General features: G+C 41.6%; 1 protein-coding gene across 1 annotated transcript in view; it reads right to left on the bottom strand.

Annotated features, from left to right (window-relative positions):
* Positions 1 to 507: 507 nt before the first annotated feature.
* hadh (hydroxyacyl-CoA dehydrogenase) overlaps positions 508 to 21,593 on the bottom strand; it is a 42,083-nt gene continuing 20,997 nt past the window's right edge. The window contains exons 5-8 of the mRNA XM_073042505.1: positions 17,976 to 18,065; positions 12,271 to 12,343; positions 5,210 to 5,326; positions 508 to 997 (exon numbers count right to left, since the gene is read on the bottom strand). Of these exons, the coding sequence (XP_072898606.1) occupies positions 879 to 997; positions 5,210 to 5,326; positions 12,271 to 12,343; positions 17,976 to 18,065 (399 nt within the window). The 3' untranslated portion in view covers positions 508 to 878. The remainder of the gene's footprint in view (positions 998 to 5,209; positions 5,327 to 12,270; positions 12,344 to 17,975; positions 18,066 to 21,593) is intronic.

The raw sequence follows: 21,593 nt of genomic DNA, 5'->3' as shown, positions 1-21,593 counted from the left end.
TGGATAACAGCAAATACCAGTTATTGTGACTAAAATGGACAGAACCTTTTACTTAGATGGCCAACTTGGATAATGTTTTAGAAGTCAGCAGTGACTGAGTGACTGTTATAATGCTTGGTTCAAGGGGGAAAGAAAGCACACTAATAAATCTTAAATTAGTAAGGCATTTGATACTCAAATATCAGTAAGTTACATTCTTTCTAGTCTCATGTACAATAAACTGCTCATTCTGAGGGCTAATCACCCATCTGATCTTGAGGCTCCAACATCATTTGTATTCACAGTGGAGACTAAATTGGGCCACCAAAGTAGGTTGCTACAAGGCCAGGAATCAGATTGAAACTAAGAATCAAGTGGAGCTGGATTAAAAGAGATGGTTGTGAGGAAAAGTGGGGTTATGTGTGATTAGCTCTAAGGATCAATAAGGAAGTAAATGCTGCACAAGAAAAAAAAGCAGTATACAAGGTAAATAGGAAGAAACGAAAGTCAATAGAACAAACTCTGGAATTATGTAAGTTACACTTTATTGATATGTTAAAAATAAAGATCTCAGATTCAAAGCCCAAGGTCATTCCAAATGCAACAATGAATAAACAAATTTCTCTCAGAATGCATATTAATTTTAAAGCAGATCTTAGAAGTAATGAATACAATAATTTTAAAAACCTTTCCTTTAGATTATATACTGTAATCATGGTATCTGGCTAGGCAAGATCATCCCGTTTTCTGTCACTTTAATATTTTGAAAATATTACATTGTATTATTTATAAAATGTGACTTCCAAGTAATTACCATAAACGCTGTATGCACTGAGCTAACAGCCTGGCAGCTTGCACGATTCAGTTGACAAAAACTGCATTAACAATTCTCATGTCTTCTAGGAATACTTGTAGAAACCCTCACCAGTCTTTTTACCCAACTTTCCTTCCTCTACTAATTTACTTAATAGAGCACTGGGAGCAAACAGGGGGTTGTCCGGATCCAGCTTGTGCCACCCTGAGAAGGAAAATGGTTGTGATTAGTGAAAGGGTAGTGGAGGGAACATAAAACAGGACATTTCTTACAAATTTATCTGGTGAATGTAACTTGCACAAAAGGATTAAACAGAGAGAAAAAAACTACAACACGAGTGAATCTGCAGATGCTAGAAATAAATAAAAACACAAAATGCTGGCAGAACTCAGCAGGCCAGACAGCATCTATGGGAGAAGGTAGTGACGATGTTTCGGGCCAAAACCCTTCAGCACCTTCCCCCTAGCCCATTTTCCTTCAGCCTATCATTTCCCAGCTCTCTACTTCATCCCTCTCCCCACTTCTTATCCCCCCTCGACCATCCCATGTTACCTCACTCCTGATGAAGGGTTTCAGCCCGAAACGTCATCACTACCTCCTCCCATAGATGCTGTCTGGCCTGCTCAGTTCTGCCAGCATTTTGTGTTTTTAAAAAAAACTAGGCTTGAATACAATTTAGTTTTAATCCATCAGAATTATTTCCTTATTTTACATAAAACTTGTGTGACCTATATGGTTTGCTTGATTTGCCTGCTGATGGCTGTAACCCCATGAGCACTGTGGCAGCAGAACACCATTCTAATTAGCAGTCACAGTGGTCAACAAGCACATATCCACAGTTATAATTCCAAGACACTTCATTGTGATATGAACATATAAATAAATATCACACTCCCTCAACACAGGATATCATTGAATTCAGGAATGAGATGCCAAAGAGTCTGCTGAGCTATGTAGTGTGAATGCGTACTAGCATTTGTTCCACAGTTGTCATCTGAAACAATGCTGTTATCAGTGACAGATGCAAAAATGTGGCATAAATTAGCATTTCAACATTTATAGCGCTTCAACTGTTTGGTCAGAATTCTATTTTAATCATTTCAACCATGTGACACTGGTAACCAACAGCCACTCCCAACTTTCATCATGAACCGCTAACACTCTGCCTTTTTATTCAATATTATATTGAGTCTGTGAAGCACTGCAGTTCCATTTTTCTAAAAACGATTAGAAAATTAAGCTTTGGTAACTTTACATGATTTTTCAACTGACTATGGGACAGTGAGGTTAAGACCTAATGTACAGTTCACCATATTAATTTCTTATTCCACATCCAGGATACTTTGTCACCATGCTATTTTATGTAACTGCATTGTTTCAACGGCTTTGCAAAAGTCTAGAAGACAGTTAAATTTGAAATATACCTACCTGTTCCATTTTGAATCATACCTTCACCTACTTCACATGAATATCAACAGAAATCACGCAAGCATCTGGGAAAAGGTACATAAACTGCAACATGGACTGGTGTTTCAGACTGTCAGAGCTAACACGGAGAGAGCAACCAGAATCCATCAAGAGTCAGATGGAGGAGAAGGGAAATTATAAATGTAAGGAAAATAATCGCATTGCTATTGAAGAGATCACACCCTAAACTGGAATGTCATTGAGTTCAAATGGAAAATAAATTTAAAGTATTTCATGTAAATCTTGCAGCTGAAAGTCAGCAAATTAGCAAAGTTCAGACCACAACCACCTTCCTTAACAAACTTGCCTATTGATTAGTATTCATAATCTTCAAATCTAAAACTTCCCGGAAAATGAAAGTTCTGTTCAGTGCAAATCTATGAAAAGTCTTTTGTGGTTTTATTTAGCGCAAGACTTCATCCTTTACCATGGCACCACCTATTGTTCACTCTTTTAGCCCTGTACTTCTAATGCAATTGAATTTGTGAACATTAGCGTTCTACAGATTTCAAATATCATTGAACCTTCAACTTTATTCAGTACAGTTCAATAATATCTATAATTATTAATAATTGATGACATTGTATTACCATAAAGCTAGAATGTATGCAAAACTGAAACAAGATCCTGTAAATACTCAGCACGCCGGGCAGCATCTGTGGTAATGGAAACCAAAAACATTGCAAGACTGAGACCTGGGAAAGTGAGAGCTGGTAACTGCCAAAGAGAGAAAATAAGTAATTTTTCAGCAGCTGTGAAGGTGGGGGAGGGACGGCTAGAGCAATGGGAATATCTTTGAATGGATGGGATTAAATGAGTTAATTGCCAGATGGAAGCACACATTGTAAACAGTAAATGCAGGATACTAGATTGCAAGAAGTTTAAGTGAATTGCTACTTCACCTGGACAGACTATTTGAATCCCTGAATGGCGGGAAGGAAACAGATGAAAAACCGAAATATTACACCTCCTAGGGGTTGTATAGGAAAATGCCATATAACACAAGTGGTAGATGTGGATGGAAGGGCAAACCAGGGAGTCATGAAAATAGTGGTCCTTTTGGAACAATGAAGGTGGTGAGAAAGAAATGCGGCTGGTAGTGGGATCTTGTTGCAGCTGCTGGAAATTACAAAGTATTATCCATCGAATATCACAAACAAGAGAAAATCTGCAAATGCTGGAAATCCAAGCAATACACACAGAATGCTGGACGAACTCAGCAGGCCAGGCAGCATCTATGGAAAAAAACGTACACTCGACATTTCGGGAGAAGCTCTTTGGCAGGACTGGAGAAAATAAAACAATGTTTCTCTCTCCCCTCTTCCCACTTCTTAAATCTACTCCGCAGCTTTTATTTCCCCCGTCCTTGTCTGAGCTGACCATGAAGTCAAATTAAAGAACAGATCCTTGAAAATAAGTTGAATACGAATGAATGTATTAACACAAAAAATTACCTACAGATTATTAAACTAAGTTTAATACAGAAAGGATGCTGTAAATTTTAGACACTGTGTTTTAAGTTTTCTTAAGAATCAGAATAAAGTTGGCAAGATGATAAAAAGTGCCCTTTCTCCCTCTAAATTTGCCTCTTCTCAATTAAATGTTGATGATGATAAATAATTTTACATATAACTGTGATTGTCAAATGAGAAGTGATACAGTTTTGAGGTTTGTAACATACATATTGATGGTCAGAATCACCCTCTGTCACTGCATCTATAAAGCAATGAATCACTTTTTAATTACCTGTCAAACATCATAAGTCCATCTTATTTGTTGATTATTTCAGATTCAGACTCATTTATTATTTATCATATGTACATCGAAACCAACAGAAGAATGTATTTATTTGTGTAGTATTCAACACAACCTAAGGATGTATTGGGGGTAGCTTGCAAATGTCACCACACATTCTGGTGCTAACAAAGCACACCCACAATGTTCAGCAGAACACCACAAGCAGCAAAACAACAACAACAAAACAAGCTCCCTTCCAATCCTCCTCCTACCCACAGACTAGCCTACAAACCTAGGAAAGGCCATCTCTGGAGTCCCTGGTCCGGACTCACAGTCTCAGACATCAGGCCTCCAACTTCCAGACCCACTGATGCAGGGGCTTTGATTTTTGGACCTCAGCCTCTGGACTCGTTGACTTTAGTCTTCAACCCTTGAGCTTTGACCTTCAGAATCTACCTAGGATTCGCCAAAGGACTTTGACCGCCAACTGTCGTGCCTCCTGTCCATTGGACCTCCGACTATAAAACTTGCCAACCTGGGGCTGGTCACCAGCCCTCGTCTTTGGGACTTGCTGCCATGGTCCCTGACCATGAGTACTATTGATCTATGCCCTCAGTGCCCATGAACCCAACACTGCAGATCACTGGCCTTCAACAGCAAATGCTCCGACCTGGACTCCAACCACCAGCTCCTGCCCTGCATCTTCATTTACTGCCTCTGACTCCTACCTCCTCCTCATTTCTGTCCATAAACCCTAATATGATCCCTAACTCCCTGTGTAGTCCCCATAACTATCCCTACAAGCTTTAAAAAAAAACAACTGTCTGAGTCACACCCAAGATGGCAGCTCAGTGTCACCTTGAACCACATGTGTCAAAGCTGTTCCTTGTTGTCTTTCTGCCCCCACTAATTTTCCACTCAAGCACCTCCTTCAAGCATTTCAACAACAGATTACTTAGATTATTTGTGCCTGCTCTCAAGCTCACCTCCTTTCCCCATTAAGTTTCACCAGCTTCAGTCTCATTGTCCTGTTCATGTGGGTAGTACCAAGGATGCCTGTAACTAGGTTTCAGCATTCACCAGTAATTCTCATCACCATCAAAATGAAGCAGTAGCCTTAGCTTGTCATTCAAAGACTAGCATACTGACTTTTTTGAATAAATAGTTGTGGTAAACTATATTAATACATTAGAAACAACTTACTGCACATACCTTCAATGATAAACTTGCTGGTGTCAAGTCCAACATAATCCAATAATTCAAAGGGACCCATAGGATATCCAGCACCCAGTTTCATTGCCACATCAATGTCTTCCTTTGATCCATGATCTTAAAAAAACATCAAAATAAATGCAATAAACTGCATAAAGATTGTGATGAATATAATTCAACTCATTTTTACTCAAAAGCATGCTAATTGCCCTGTTATATCTTCCAGGCACAAAAACATCAATTATGTTAATTAAACTATACAATAAAGATAAATGGCTAGAAACTACGTAATATTAGAAGCAAGCACCAAAGGAATGATATGTAGTGGAACCACATCTACTTCTCTCCCAGATCACAGAGAAGGAATTTCTTACCTGACCACTGTGCAGAGCTGTGTCTTTGTAAATGGTAGATATCCCTGGCCATTAATGCGGTTGTATACAACTTAATGTCATTTCAAGATTCATGTGAGAAATGCAATTTACTTATATAATTTCCCATAGTTGTAGCAACTCCAATGATGTGGGTTCTTGATTAGTAAGGATGTCAAAGGCTATAGGCAGGAGAATGGGTTTGAGGGGGGAAAATAAATCAGCCATGACAGAATTGTGGAGCAGACTTGACGGGCTGAATAGAATAATTCTGCTCCTATGCCTTATGGTCTTCTCACTGGAACACTATTTCAAGAAGCAGACTGATTCAATCAGTGCAGGCAAATGCAAGGAGTTGCATTTCAGTAGGACCAACCAGGTTAAGTCTTACACAGTAGAAGGCACAGGAGTGCTGTAGGACAAAGAGACTTGGGAATACATGAACACAAATACTGAAAGTGGTGTCACAGGTAGATAGGGTCGTAAAGAAAGCTTTTGGCACACTGGCCTTCATAAATCAAAGTACTGAGTACAGGAGATGGGATATTATGTTGAAGTTGTATAAGATGCTGGTGAGGCCTAATTTGGAGTATTGTGTGTAGTTTTGGTCACCTACCTACAGGAAAGATGTAAATAAGGTTAATATAGAAACATAGAAAATAGGTGCAGGAGTAGGCCCTTCGGCCCTTCGAGCCTGCACTGCCATTCAGTATGATCATGGCTGATCATCCAACTCAGAACCCTGTACCTGCTTTCTCTCCATACCCCCTGATCCCTTTAGCCACAAGGGCCATATCTAACTTCCTCTTAAATATAACCAATGAACCGGCCTCAACTGTTTCCTGTGGCAGAGAACAGGAAGTTACACATTCCTGTTCCACAGATTCACCACTCTCTGTGTGAAGAGGTTTTTCCTCATCTCGGTCCTAAAAGGCTTCCCCTTTATCCTTAAACTGTGACCCCTCGTTCTGGACTTCCCCAACATCAGAAACAATCTTCCTGCATCTAGCCTGTCCAATCCCTTTAGAATTTTATACTTTTCAATAAGATCCCCCCTCAATCTTCTAAATTCCAGTGAGTATAAGCCTAGTCGATCCAGTCTTTCTTCATAAGAAAGTCCTGCCATCCCAGGAATCAATCTGGTGAACCTTCTCTGTACTCCCTCTATGGCAAGAATGTCTTTCCTCAGATTAGGGGACCAAAACTGCACACAATATTCTAGGTGCAGTCTCACCAAGGCCTTGTACAACCGCAGTAGAACCTCCCTGCTCCTGTACTCAAATCCTTTTGCTATGAATGCCAACATACCATTTGCCTTTTTCACTGCCTGCTGTACCTGCATGCCCACCTTCAATGACTGGTGTACAATGATACCCAGGTCTCGTTGCATCTCCCCTTTTCCTAATCGGCCACCGTTCAGATAATAATCTGTTTTCCTGTTCTTGCAACCAAAGTGGATAATCTCACATTTATCCACATTAAATTGCATCTGCCATGAATTTGCCCACTCACCTAACCTATCCAAATCACCCTGCATCCTCCTCAGAGCTAACACCGCCACCCAGCTTCGTGTCAGCCGCAAACTTGGAGACGCTGCATTTAATTCCCTCGTCTAAATCATTAATATATATTGTAAACCACTGGGGTCCCAGCACTGAGCCTTGCGGTACCCCACTAGTCACTGCCTGTCATTCTGAAAAGGTCCTGTTTACTCCTACTCTTTGCTTCCTGTCTGCCAACCAATTCTCTATCCACATCAATACCATACCCCCAATACCGTGTGCTTTAAGTTTGCACACTAATCTCCTGTGTGGGACCTTGTCAAAAGCCTTTTGAAAATCTAAATATACCACATTCACTGGCTCTCCCCTATCCACTCTACTAGTTACATCTTCAAAAAATTCTGTAAGATTCGTCAGACATGATTTTCCTTTGGTTGAAAGAGTACAGGGAAAATTTACAAGGATGTTGCTGGGAATGAAGGACCTGAGTTATAAGGGACATTATTCCCCAGAGAACTGGAGAATGAGGGGAGACTTAATAAAGGTATACAAAATTATGAGGGGTATAGAAAGAGTAAATGCAAGCAGGCTTTTTCCAGAGGTTGGATGGGATTACAACTAGAGGTCATGGGTTAAGTGTGAAAGGTGAAAAGTTTAATAGGAGGGGAAATAACTTCACTCAGATGGTGGTGAGAACGTGGAACAAGCTGCCAGCGCAAGTGGTGCATGCAAGCTCAATTTCAATGTTTAAGGTACGTTTGGATCGGTACATGGATGATACGGGTATGGGGGGCTATGGAGCCAGTATAGGTAGATGGGAGTATGAGGTTTAAATGATTCGGCAATAGAAGAGTCAAAGGGCCTGTTTCTGTGTCGTACTTTTCTATGACTCTATGGCAGACCTGACCACGAGTTGTAGGAAGGATATGGGAAAGCACCTCACAGGTCAATTGGATAATTTGGTGGTTGAGATGAATGCAGCATGAGAATTGGATTACCATCTGCTGTAGGAGGCTTCAGCAACAACATGCCGACATCTCATCCACTGGAGAGGATGCTGTGGTTGAATTTTGAGACAGGCTCCCCAGCACAGTTCAGGTAAGGAAACACCAGTGCCCTTGAATGGAAAATTCTACAAAAAGTAGTGGATACAGCCCAGTCCAACACAACTAAAGTCCTCTCCACCAATGAGCACATCTAAACAGAACGCTGTCACAGGAAAGCAGCATCCATCATCAGGGACTGCTACCACCTAGGCCATGCTCTTTTCTTGCTAATGCCATCAGGAAGGTGGTACAGGAGCCTCAGAACTCACACCACCAGGTTCAGAAACAGTTATTGCCCCTCAACCATTAGGCTTTTAAACCAGTGGGGATAATTTCATTCAACTTCACTCACCCCATCACTGAACTATTCACACAACCTATGAATTCATTTTCAAAGACTCTTCATCTCATGTTTGTAATGTTTATTATTATTATGATTATTTCTTTTTTCTTTTGTATTTGCAGTTGTTGCCTTTTGCACATTGGTAGGTTGTCCAACCAGTTGGGGGCAGTCTTTCACTGATTCTCCTATGGTTCTTGGATTTAATGAGCACGGTGGCAAGAAAACGAATTTCAGGTTTGTATATGGTAACATATATGCACTTCAATAAATTTACATTTACTTTGCCAACTTTTGAACTTTGGTGCTCAACTCAAATTCAAGTAAGCTTTCACCCTTCAGCGAAATCCTATTTTTCCAGATAGGGCCTGTGCTGCTCTTCAACACATATACCCTTCAGTACTGTAACAGCAACACCAAAAATGTGCTGAGTGCTCAAATGCCCCTGATTTTGCAACATGCCAATAAAAATTGCAGTTTAAAAAATCATTCACTACCCATTGAATTTACCAAGTCTGTGGATGCAGAGATAGCTACATATTGATTATTTTGGTCAGGGCTTATTTGCTACTCGCTCCTGCAGTGAGATAGAATGTAACTGCCTATTTCATAGCAATCGCTTTGATCTTTCTTAATCTAACAGAATATGAAAGCCAAATTGGATGTGATCATATTCACTCTAAAGAATACTACATAGAATTATTTTATTGTTTTACAAATGTGGTTCAAAACCCAAGCGAAAACTAGGACTTAAGTTTTACGGTAAGAATAAACCCAATCTCATTCTGCAGATGTATCAATTTACTAATAATTGTAATCAATAATCCATTATTTTGCATAATATTATTGGATGTCTGGAGAGGAAGGAATTCCTTTGTAGAGTTTGAGTTAAAGACATTATTGCTCATTGTTATCTGCCAAATACCTTTGCTTTCTGACTGGACTGCAAATAATACTATCAATCAACACACAAAATGCTGGAGGAACTCAGCAGGTCTGGCAGCATCAATGGAAATTAATAAACAGTTGATATTTCGGGCCAAGATCCTTCTTCAGGACTGGAAAGGTAGGGGGAACATACCAGATTAAAAAGGTGGGGAGAGAGGAAGGAGGATTTGCTACAAGATGATAGGTGAAGCCAGGTGGATGGAAAGGTAAAGGGCTGGAGAAAGAATCTGATAGGAGAGCAGAGTGGATCATGAGCGAAAGGGAAGGTGGGCAATGAGGGGGAGGCGACAGGCAGGTAAGGAGAAGAGGTAAGAGGCCTGAGTGTGGAATAGAAAAAGAGGGAAGGGAAGAAACAAAAAAAAGAGAAATTGATGCTCATGCCATCAGGTTGGAGGCTACCTAGACAGAATATGAGATGTTGCTTCGTCACCCTGAGGTAGTCTCATCGCGGCAGAAATGGAGTATGGACTAACATGTCAGAACAGAAATGGGGATAGGAATTTAATTGGTTGGCCACCGGGAAATTCCACTTTTGGCGGATGCAGCTGAGGTGTTTGGCAAAGTGGTCCCTCAATTTACATCTGATCTCACCAATGTAGTGGAGGCCATATCGGCAGCACCGGATACAATAGACGGCCCTAAAAGATTCACAGGTAAAGTGTTGCTTCACCTGAATGGAAGTAAGGGAGGAGTTGAATGGGCAGGTTGCCTGAGATGTAAAACAGCTCTGTAATAACACAGATTAGACATTATAAGCAAAAAAGAACAACCTACTGAATCTCTGAGCACAGCATTCATTTGCCTTGCATGACCCTTCATTATCACTGGAAGAGGCCTCTCTCAGTCCCTTCAAGCTATTCTATTAACTTGATCAGAGGCTCCCACAATTCTAGTTATTCCATATTCCCTTCAAATTTACTAGTTATCCCATACCTCTACACATGCAATTCACAGTTTAAGTCCTTAAATGACAGTTATAACATTCATGGTAACCCAATGGTATGGCCAAATATCTCTCCAATTTATGCCTGATCAAATCACATCATCTATCTCCTCTTCCCAAATATAAACAGCTTTAAGCCTTATAAATTCAACTTCTCCTGCACGTTTCCAGAAACATTTTGTGCACTGCCTCAGAAAAGTGCATCACAGTTCGACAACTTCTGAATTGGATCATGAATGATGAGTTTCTCAACTCGCGTTTTCTTGCTTTGGTCCATTATTTTCAGTTGGTCCAGTCTGTTTTTAGGCTTGGAGTTCCAGATTTCTTACACGCTTTACATGAAAAGAATCTTCAGTGAAAAACCCAGTTCTAATTTCTGTAACCAGGACTTAAGAGGCACCTAACCGGAAGTTCAGAATTTTCAAGGCATTTGGAAAGGGCAAAACAGTTATAACCCTTCTCTTTCCACTGTTCCACAATTTGCATAAACTTTGCCATTAAAGGGCACAGAAAAGCAGCTTTAACAAAACTTAAATTTTGAATACGTTGTTACAACCATGTTTCACCTTCCTCAGCTATCATTTTATTAATCTTAAATGTCTACATTAGAATTAATAGATAAAAACTGCTTTCACAAAACTTCTCCTCAGCTCCACATGTAAAGATGTATTTTTGGCTTTGCTCACTGCCTTCAGGAAACTGCTCTGAAGTATCTTCTTCCTGAATTTAAATATAACAAGGATTTCCCCTCCCCTCATCATACATAATTTTAGAAATTTATCAGGTCTATTATGAGAAGCATAGATAGGGTATATGGTCAGAATCTTTCCCCTAGGGTAAGAATGTCAAATAACAGAGAGCATATCTTTAAGATAAGTGCGGCAAAGTTTAAAGGAAATGTACAGGAACAAGTCTTTTGGATGTGGAGTGGAAGATGCTGCTAAGGGTACCATAGGAAGCAGATGTGATAGTGGCATTTAAGCAGCTTTTAAATAGGCACATGAATATGCAGGAAATGGAGGGATACAGATCATGTACAGGTAGAAGAGATTAGTTTAATTTGCATCATACTCAACATAGACATTGTGGATTGAAGAGCCTGTTCCTGAGCTGAACTGTTCTGTGTTCTATTATGCATATGAAACTGTAGTAGCCATATTGTACTGACAGTGTTAATGTCTTTTAACCCTTCCTAGGCTCAAGTAGGATAAAAGAAAATCAATCCAGCACAGTGCCTTTTAATTTCAAAGTACAATCAAACAATTGATAAATTCACTCAGGGGAAGCCTTAGAACATTTTAAAGAAAGATCTACAAAACAAATTTTCATTCTACAGTGGTAGGAATAGCTGTATTTTTGTTTTGGTTCTCCATCTGAAAATATTGGGGGCTGAAGTTAAAGTTCTTGTATAAAAAACACTACACTATGTTTTTGTTAACAAAACATCTGAAAATACTGGAAACCTTTTATCGCCTTTTGCAACAACATTGTAAAAAACGCTCAGTCTTAATGGCAGACCCATACAAGGTCAGTGGGATGCATTGGAGGCAGAAAAAGAAAAACGGAAAAAAGCAAATTGCTGAAAGCAACAATGGCAAGTTATATAATTGGAGACAATTAAGTACCTACAATGGGGTCTTATAGTTTCACAAATATTAAGATCCTGTGGGAACCATTGGTCTTAAGATTCAACCTGTTTCAATTGTGTTTTTAAGCCACTACCCACTAGCCTGGTGAGAGGCAAGCTTCAGCTGATTAGCTACAGTGTGCATTATTTCAACACCTGTGCGTTGTTAAAACAGTACTCTTACACGGGGGAGGGGGAAGAGAACTCTGTGAAATTGAGCTGAATATGAAATGTAGTCTTTCATTACCTAGTTTTTAAAAACACTCGGCTTATGTTATAATTACCTCTCTCATGCAGCCGGACAGCTTCCATCATATATGGTACAAGAAGGCGATTCACAATAAATCCTGGAGTATCCTATGATAAATTAAATGGAATGAATGAGTATTAAAGCTTTATCATTCTTAAAGGGGCTTTATTACAATGATCTCTCTCCCTCTTCCAGTGTGGAGTGCCCTCCTGCTTCAAATTATCCACCATTGCCCCTGTACCAAAAAAGACCAAGGTAACATATCTGACCAACTGGCATCCTGTCACAATCACCTCAATAATAAGCAAATGCTTTGAGAGGCTGGTCAAGGACTACATCTGTAGCTTGCTACCACCCACACTGGATCCCTTACAATTCAGCTACCAACACAACTGATCGACAGATGATGCAATAGTCACTGCTCTACATACCATCCTTACACATCTGGAGAAGAAGGATGCTTATGTGAGAATGCTGTTCTTGGACTACAGTTCAGCATTCAACACCATAGTTCCATCCAGGCTCAACAAGAAGCTCAGAGACCTCAGCCTTGACCCTGCCTTGTGCAGCTGGATCCTAGACTTCCTGTCAGATCACCAGCAGGTTGTAAGAATGGGCTCCCTCACTTCTAACCCTCTGACTCTCAATACAGGAACCTCTCAGGGCTGCGTACTGAGTCCCCTCCTTTACTCCCTGTAAACCCATGACTGTATCGCTACCAACAGCACCAATCTGCTAATTAAATTTGTTGATGATACTACACTGATTGGCCTAATCTCAAACAATAATGAGGTGGCCTACAGGGAAGAAGTCCTCTCTCTGACACAGTGGTGTCAAGAAAACAACTTCTCCCTCAATGTCGCAAAAACAAAGGAGCTGGTTGTGGATTACAGGAGGAATGGAGATGGGCTGACCCCTGCTGACGAAGGATCTAGGGTTGAGAGGGTAAACAGCTTCAAGTTCCTCAGCATCCACATCACCGAGGACCTCACATAGTCTGTACACACCAGCTGTGTGGTAAAAAAGACACAACAGCACCTCTTTCCTCTCAGACGGTTGAGAAAGTTTGGAATGGGCCCCCAAATCCTAAGAACTTTCTACACGGGCACAATTGAGAGCATCTTGACTGGCTGCATCACTGCCTGGAATGGGAACTGTACTTCCCTCAATCGCAGGACTCTGCAGAGAGTGATGTGGACAGCTCAGTGCATCTGTAGATGTGAACTTCCCATGATTCAGGAAATTTACAAGGACAGGTGTGTAAAATGGGCCTGTAGAATCATTGGGGACCCAAACACAATCTATTCCAGTTGCTACTATCCAGGAAGCAGTATCACAAAGCAATGTCCCCTTGGATCCCATGCTTCCTTACTTTCTCAATAAGCCTTGCATGGGGTACCTTATCAAATGCCTTGCTAAAATCTATATACACTACATTTACGGCGCTACTTTCATTAATGTGCTTAGTCACATCTTCAAAAAATTCAATCAGGCTCATAAGGCACGACCTGCCTTTGACAAAGCCAAGCTGACTATTCCTAATCATATTATGCCTCTCCAAATGTTCATAAATCCTGCCTCTCAGGATCTTCTCCATCAACTTACCAACCACTGAAGTAAGACTCACTGGCCTATAATTTCCTGGGCTATCCCTACTCCCCTTCTTGAATAAGGGAACAACATCAACAACCCTCCAATCCTCCGGAACCTCTCCCATCCTCATTGAAGATGCAAAGATCATTGCCAGAGGCTCAGCAATCTCCTCCCTCGCCTCCCACAGTAGCCTGGGGTACATCCTGTCCAGTCCTGGTGACTTATCCAACTTGATGCTTTTCAAAGCTCCAGCACATCCTCTTCCTTAATAACTACATGCTCAAGCTTTTCAGTCCACTGCAAGTCATCCCTACAATCACCAAGATCCTTTTCCATAGTGAATACTGAAGCATTAAGTACCTCCGCTATTTACTCCGGTTCCATACAAACCTTTCCACTGTCACAGTTGATTGATCCTATTCTCTCATGTCTTATCCTCTTGCTCTTCACATACTTGTACAATACCTTAGGGTTTTCCTTAATCCTGTCCGCCAATGCCTCCTCATGGCCCCTTCTGGCTCTCCTAATTTCAGTCTTAAGCTCCTTCCTGCTAGCCTTATAATCTTCGAGACTCCTATCATTACCTAGCTTTTTTGAACCTTTTGTAAGCTCTTCTTTTCTTCTTGATTAGATTTACAACAGCCTTTGTACACCATGGATCTTGTACCTTACCATCCTTTCCATGTCTCATTGGAATGTACCTACTCAGAACCCCACACAAATATCCCCTGAACATTTGCCACATATCTTCCATACGTTTCCCTGAGAACATCTGTTTCCAATTTATGCTTCCAAGTTCCTGCCTGATAGCCTCATATTTCCCCTTACTCCAACTAAACATTTCCCTAACTTGTCTGTTCCCATCTCTCTCCAATGCTATTGTAAAGGAGATAGAATTGAGATCACTATCTCCAAAATGCTCTCCCACTGAGAGACCTGACACCTGACAGGTTCAGCTCCCAATACCAATTCAAGTACAGCCTCTCCTCTTGTAGGCTTATTTACAGACTGTGTCAAGAAACCTTCCTGAACACACCTATCAAACTCCACCCCATCTAAACCCCTTGCTCTAGGGAGATGCCAATTAATATTTGGGAAATTAAAAATCTCCCACCACAACAACCCTATTACTATTATTCCTTTCAAGTATGTCTCCCTATCCGCTCCTCGATGTCCCTATTACTATTGAATGGTCTATAAAAAACACCCAGTAGAGTTATTGACCCCTTCCTATTCCTATTCCAGAGACAGAGAAGCAGTTTCAGCGACAGGTTACTATCGATGCAATGCTCCTCAGACAGGATGAAGAGGTCAATACTCCCCAATGCCATTAGGCTTTACAATTCAACCGCCAGGACTTAAGAACTTTTTAAAAGCTATTATTAATGCTTTTTGAGATAGTGATTTAGATGCATATCATATTTTTTTACTGAGTTAAGTATTGTATGTAATTAGTTTTGCTACAACAAGTGTATGGGACATTGGAAAAAAAGTTGAATTTCCCCATGGGGATGAATAAAGTATCTATCTATCTAACTTCCACCCATAGAGACTCCATATACAACCCCTCCATGACTTCCTCCTTTTCTGCAGCCGTGACACTACCTCTAATCAACAGTGCCACGCCCCCACCTCTTTTGCCTCCCTCCCTGTCCATTCTGAAACATCTAAAGCCTGGCACTTGAAGTAGCCTGTCCCCGCACCATCCAAGTCTCTGTAATGGCCACAACATCATAGCTCCAAGTGCTGATCCACACTCTAAGCTCATTCGCTTTATTCATGATGCTCCTCATATTAAAATAGACACATCTCAAACTATCGGACTGAGTACTTCCCTTGTCTATCACCTGCCTATCCTCCCTTTCGCACTGTCTCCAAGCTTTCTCTCTTTGTGAGCCAACCTCCCTTTCCTCCGTCACTTCAGTTCGGTTTCCAACCCCCAGCAATTCTAGTTTAAACTCTCCCCAATAGCCTTAGCAAACCTTCCCGCCAGGATATTGGTCCCCCTCAAATTCAAGTGTAACCCATCCATTTTGTACAGGTCACACCTGCCCCAGAAGAGGTCCCAATGATCCAGAAATCTGAATCCCTGCCCCCTGCTCCAATTTTTCAGCCACGCATTTATCCTCCACCTCACTCCATTCCTATACTCACTGTCACATGGCACAGGCAGTAATCCCCGAGATGACTACCTTTGAGGTCCTGATTCTCAACTTCTTTCCTAACTCCCTGTAGTCTGTTTCAGGACTTCCTCCCTTTTCCTACCTGTGTCATCGGTACCAATATGTACCACGACCTCTGGTTGTTCTCCTTCCCACTTCAAGATATCGTGAAAACATCCTGGATCCTGGCACCTGGGAAGCAAACTACCATCTGCGTTTCTTTCCTGCGTCCACAGAATTGCCTGTCTCACCCCCTAACTATAGAGTCCCCTATTACTGCAGCTTTCTTCCTTTCCCTACCCTTCTGAGCCAGAGGCGCGACCACTGTTGTTTCCCCCAGGTAGGCCGTTCTCCCCCCCCCCCCCCCCCCCCCGAGTACTCAAGCAGGAATATTTATTATTAAGGGGGACTCTCTGGTGCCTGTTTCTTGCCCTTCCCTCTCCTGACTGCTACCCACTTCTCGTTTCCTGTGGTCCTGGGGTGACTACCTGCCTATAGCTCCTCTCTATCACCTCCTCACTCTCCCTGACCAGACAAAGGTCATCAAGCTGTAGTTCCTGTTCCGTGTTATTTAAGACAGATAGGATTAAATTAATGTATACACTATAGCCTTTCATCTTAATCAAGTTTGACAAAGGAAACATTGTTAGACAACAGTTTTTCAAGATAAATAGTTCCCCTCTTCTGATTACCAGTGCAGCACACAGAACTCCAGTCTAAATCAGTTATTAATGTTTCTAACAATTGTCACAATACTTTTTTCTCTAAATTGTTGCTTCTAAAGACCCAATGATGGTATTGCTTTGAAGCAAGATTGTCAATGAAGAGGTGGTTTTATTTTGAGGATCTATATGCCCTAGGAATTACCTCCAAACTAATTTTACATATTAGTATAACGTAAAACTTAGAAAACAACTGAACCACTCAACTGACGTGGAGATAATCCAAACTCGAAAACTAAACAAAACTGCTGATGGTGAAAGTTTGAAATCAAAAAAGAAAGTGCTCGAAGCATTCCATGGGCACAACAGCAACTGTGGAAAGAAAATTTGTTAACTTCATGGTAACGACCTTTTGACAAAATTTGGAAAGAGAGAAAGCAATTTGGCTTTAAATTGCAGTAGGTGGAGAAAGGTGGATGGGACAAAGGGATTATCTTCAGGTAGACAGAGGTCAGCATTGCCATGGGAATCATCTATAAACAAGGTCTTTTGGTTAGTGGGGGCATTAAAGAGTGAGAATATGAACAAAGGGATGTAAAAGATACGAAATGAGGAGATAGAGACTGGCTACAAAAACATAGGAATTTAATAGCTTTGAAATGCAGAGCTATATGTCTAGATCAATCTAAAGGGAAGTGACAATTCAAGCCAATGTCACAGATGACTGATCAGCTGACATAGAAAGCAAGGTACCTGAAGCTGCAGTATTTGATAAAGTCCAAAAGTTGCAACATACCAGATGGAAATTAAGATGTTATTTCACAAGCTTACTTTGGACCTTACATTAACAGTGCAATAGACCACAGGCATATAGGTCAGAGTGGGAGTGGAAATGACAATTAAAGAGCCAATCAGCAGGAAGCTTACAGTTGCACCCTGTACTGAATGCTGATGCTCCACGAAGTAGTCACCAATCTGTGTTTAGTTTTTCCAATGTGGAAGAAACAACATTGTGAATGCAGTACACCGGATTAGAAGTGCAAATAAATCACTTTTTATGTGGAAAGGTAATCAGAAAGGAAAAAGAAAAAGGACAAGTTATACATCTGGGGATTGTAAGGGAAATTAACATAATGACAATGAACGGTTGGTTGAAACAAATGAGAAAACAAGGAAGTCCCAACACAGTCTGTTCAAAATGATGAAAGGGAAGAGGAGGGAAAGATGCTTTTATCCTAGAAGTGAAAATTCTCTCTTTGCCACTGCACTATTAAGGCAGTTGATCAAGGAATAAAATGTCAAAGGATATGGTGCAAACCTACCTTACACGCTACAGGAGTTTTCCCCAATGCTTTGGTGAAATTCATTAATGCTTCAAATGTCTGCTGGCTGGTTTCTGGAGATCGAATCACCTATTCAAAAGCATTCAAAGTAGTATTAAACAAAGTCTCTTGCTAATAAAGTATCCATCCATGGAAATGTTTATCAAACTTTTTCTTGATTTCATTGATACTTTCTTTTTTTTGTCATTAAATTTAAGGCAATTTAGAGTAAAAATAACTCAAGTTATCCAAATAATATTTGGTTAAAAATAGAGAAAAAGCTTTGTTAACTTGAATTAACATTGCTAATATGGGTAAACTTCTATTGCAGAGAAGAATTCTTCAAGCCGCAGCTTTCCTGGAGGCCGATTAGAAACATAACCAGGATGTAAGCAATGTGGGGTAACTAGACACTAGAATACTACAGCACAGTACAGGCCCTTCGGCCCTCGATGTTGTGCCGACCCATATATTCCTTAAAAAAAGTACTAAATGCACACTACCCCGTGACCCTCTATTTTTCTTTCATCCATGCACCTGTCCAAGAGGCTCTTAAATACCCCTAATGTTTTAGCTTCCACCACCATCCCTGACAAGTCATTCCAGGCACCCACAACCCTCTGTGTAAAAAAACTTACCCCTGATGTCTCCCCTAAACTTCCCTCCCTTAACTTTCTACATATGCCCTCTGGTGTTTGCTATTCGTGCCCTGGGAAATAGGTACTGACTATCCACCCTATCTATACTTCTCATAATCTTGTAGACCTCTATCGAGTCCCCTCTCTTCTTCTACGCTTCAAAGAGTAAAGACCCAGCTCTGCTAACCTTGCCTCATAAGACTTGTTTTACAATCCAAACAACATCCTGGTAAATCTCCTCTGCACCATCTCCATAGCTTCCACATCCTTCCTATAATGAGGTGACCAGAACTGAATACAATACTCCAAGTGAGGTCTCACCAGAGATTTGTAGAGTTGCAACATGACCTCTCTACTCTTGAACTCAATCCCCCTATTAATGAAGCCCAGTATCCCATAGGCCTTATTAACTATCCTATCAACCTATGCAGCGACCTTGAGGGATGTATGGATTTGAACCCCAAGGTCCCTCTGTTCATCCACACTCTTAAGTAACCGACCATTAATCCTGTACCCAGCCTTTGGTTTCTCCTTCCAAAATGCATCACCTCACACTTGTCCGGATTGAACTCCATCTGCCACTTTTCTGCCCAACTCTGCATCCTGTCTATATCCTCTTGTAACCTTCGACAACCTACAGCTCCATCCACAACTCCTCCAATCTTCATGTCATCCGCCAAATTACTCACCCATCCTTCCACCTCTATATCCAGGTCATTTATAAAAATCACAAATAGCAGGGGATGCCAGGACAGATCCCTGTGGCACTCCACTAGTCACCGACCTCCAGGCAGAATACTTTCCTTCCACAACTACCCTCTGCTTTCTTCCTGTAAGCCAATTTTTTATCCAAACAGTCAAGGTTCCACTTATCCCATGCCTCATGACTTTCTGGATGAGTCTCTCATGGAGGACCTTGTCAAATGCTTTGCTAAAATCCATGTAGACGACATCTACTGCCCTACCCTCATCAATTTCTTTTGTTACCTCTTCAGAAAACTCAATCAGGCTCGTGAGGTGCGGCCTTCCTTTCACAAAGCCACGTTGACTATCCTTGAGTAGACTGTACTCCAAATGCTCGTAGATCCTATCCTTAAGAACCCTTTCCAATAGTTTGCAGACCACCAACGTAAGACTAACCGGTTTATAGTTCCCAGGATTCTCCCTATTACCTTTTTTAAACAAGGGAACTACATTTGCCATTTTCCAATCCTCCAGCACCTCCCCTGCACCCAAAGATGATTCAAAGATCATAGCTATTGCTCCAGCGATCTCTTCTCTCACTTCCCACAGCAACCTGGGGTTTATAACATCCGGCCCTGGGGACTTATCAATTTTGGTGTTTTTAAGAAGTTCCAACACTTCTTCCTTAATCTCCACATTGTCCAGCACACAGGCCTGTTCTATTGCAACCTCACCCTGATCAAGGTCCTTTTCACTTGTGAATACTGAAGCAAAGTACTCATTCAGGATCTCCCCAACCTCTTCCGCCTCCAGGCACATGTTGCCTTCTTTGCCCTTTAGCGGCTCCACCTTCATTCTTGTCATCCTTTTGTTCTTCACATACACATAGACCACCTTGGGGTTCTCCTTAATCCTACATGCCAAGGCCTTCTAATGCTCCCTTCAAGCTCTCCTAAGTCCTTTCTTAACCTCCTTCCTGGCTACCCTATATTTCTCATGAGCCCCTCCTGCTTCCTGCTTCTTATATCTAACATATGCTTCCTTCTTCATCTTGACGAATTGCCCCACGTGTTTCGTCAGCCATGGTTCCTTTTTCCTACCATTTTTTCCTTGTCTCAGTGTCCTTCTGTGCTTTCACCCTTGAACATCTGTTTCCAATTTACTCTCACTAGTTCCTGCCTCATCCCTTCATAGTTACCCCTTCCCCAGTCAAGCACTTTCCCATTTTGTCTGTTTTTATCCTTTTCTGTAGCTATGCTGAAGCTAAGGGAGTTGTGGTCACTTTCATCAAAATGCTCCCCAACCAAGAGGTCTGCCATCTGACCAGGTTCAATACCCAGAACTAGATCCAGTATGGCCTCTCCTCTTGTTGGCCGGTCCACATACTGTGTCAGGAATCCTTCTTGAACACACCTGACAAATTCAGCCCCATCTTTCCCCCTTGCAGTCAGAAGGTGCCAGTCAATATGAGGGAAGTTGAAAGTACCCATAACTACAACCCTGTATTTCCTGCACCATTCTAAAATCTGCCTGCTTATCTGCTCTTTGGTGTTCCAAGGTCTATTTGGGGGCCTATAGACTACTCCCAGAACAGTGATTGATCCCTTCCTATTTCTGACTTCCACCCACACTGACTCAGTGGACACTCCCTCTGCAGCGTCCTCCCTTTCTATAGCCGTGATACTATCCCGGATGAGTAATGCTACTCCCCCCCCTCCACCACTTTTCTACCTCCCATCCTATTCTTTTTAAAACACCTAAACCCCAGTACCTGCATCAGCCAATCCTGCCCTTCCTCCAGCCAAGTTTCAGTAACGGCCACAACATTGTAGTTCCACATACTGATCTTCATCCCCTTTATTCCTAATACTCCTAGCGTTGAAATAGACACATTCCAACCCCTCTAACTGGCTACATTTATGTTTTGTCCTCTGCCTGTCCTTCCTCACCAACTCAGAACGCATAGCATCATGCCCTTGTCCTTCTACCCTAACCTCTGCACTCACATTCTGATTCCCACCCCCTGCCAAACTAGCTTAAACCCTCCCCAACAGCTCTAGCACCTGCCCACCAGGATATTGGTCCCTTTCCAGTTCAGGGGCAGTCCGTCCTTTTTGTACAGGTCAGACCTTCCCCAGAAGAGATCCCAATGATCCAGAAATCTGAACCCCTGCCCCCTGCACCAATTCTTCAGCCACACATTCATCTGTCATAACTTCCTGTTCCTACCCTCTCTGTCTCGTGGCACAGGCAGCAATCCCGAGATTACCACTCTGAGGTCCTGCTTTTTAATTTC

Source organism: Hemitrygon akajei, chromosome 4, assembly GCF_048418815.1.
Source record: "Hemitrygon akajei chromosome 4, sHemAka1.3, whole genome shotgun sequence".
Lineage (NCBI taxonomy): Eukaryota > Metazoa > Chordata > Chondrichthyes > Myliobatiformes > Dasyatidae > Hemitrygon > Hemitrygon akajei.
This window is presented reverse-complemented; position numbering and strand designations above follow the sequence as displayed.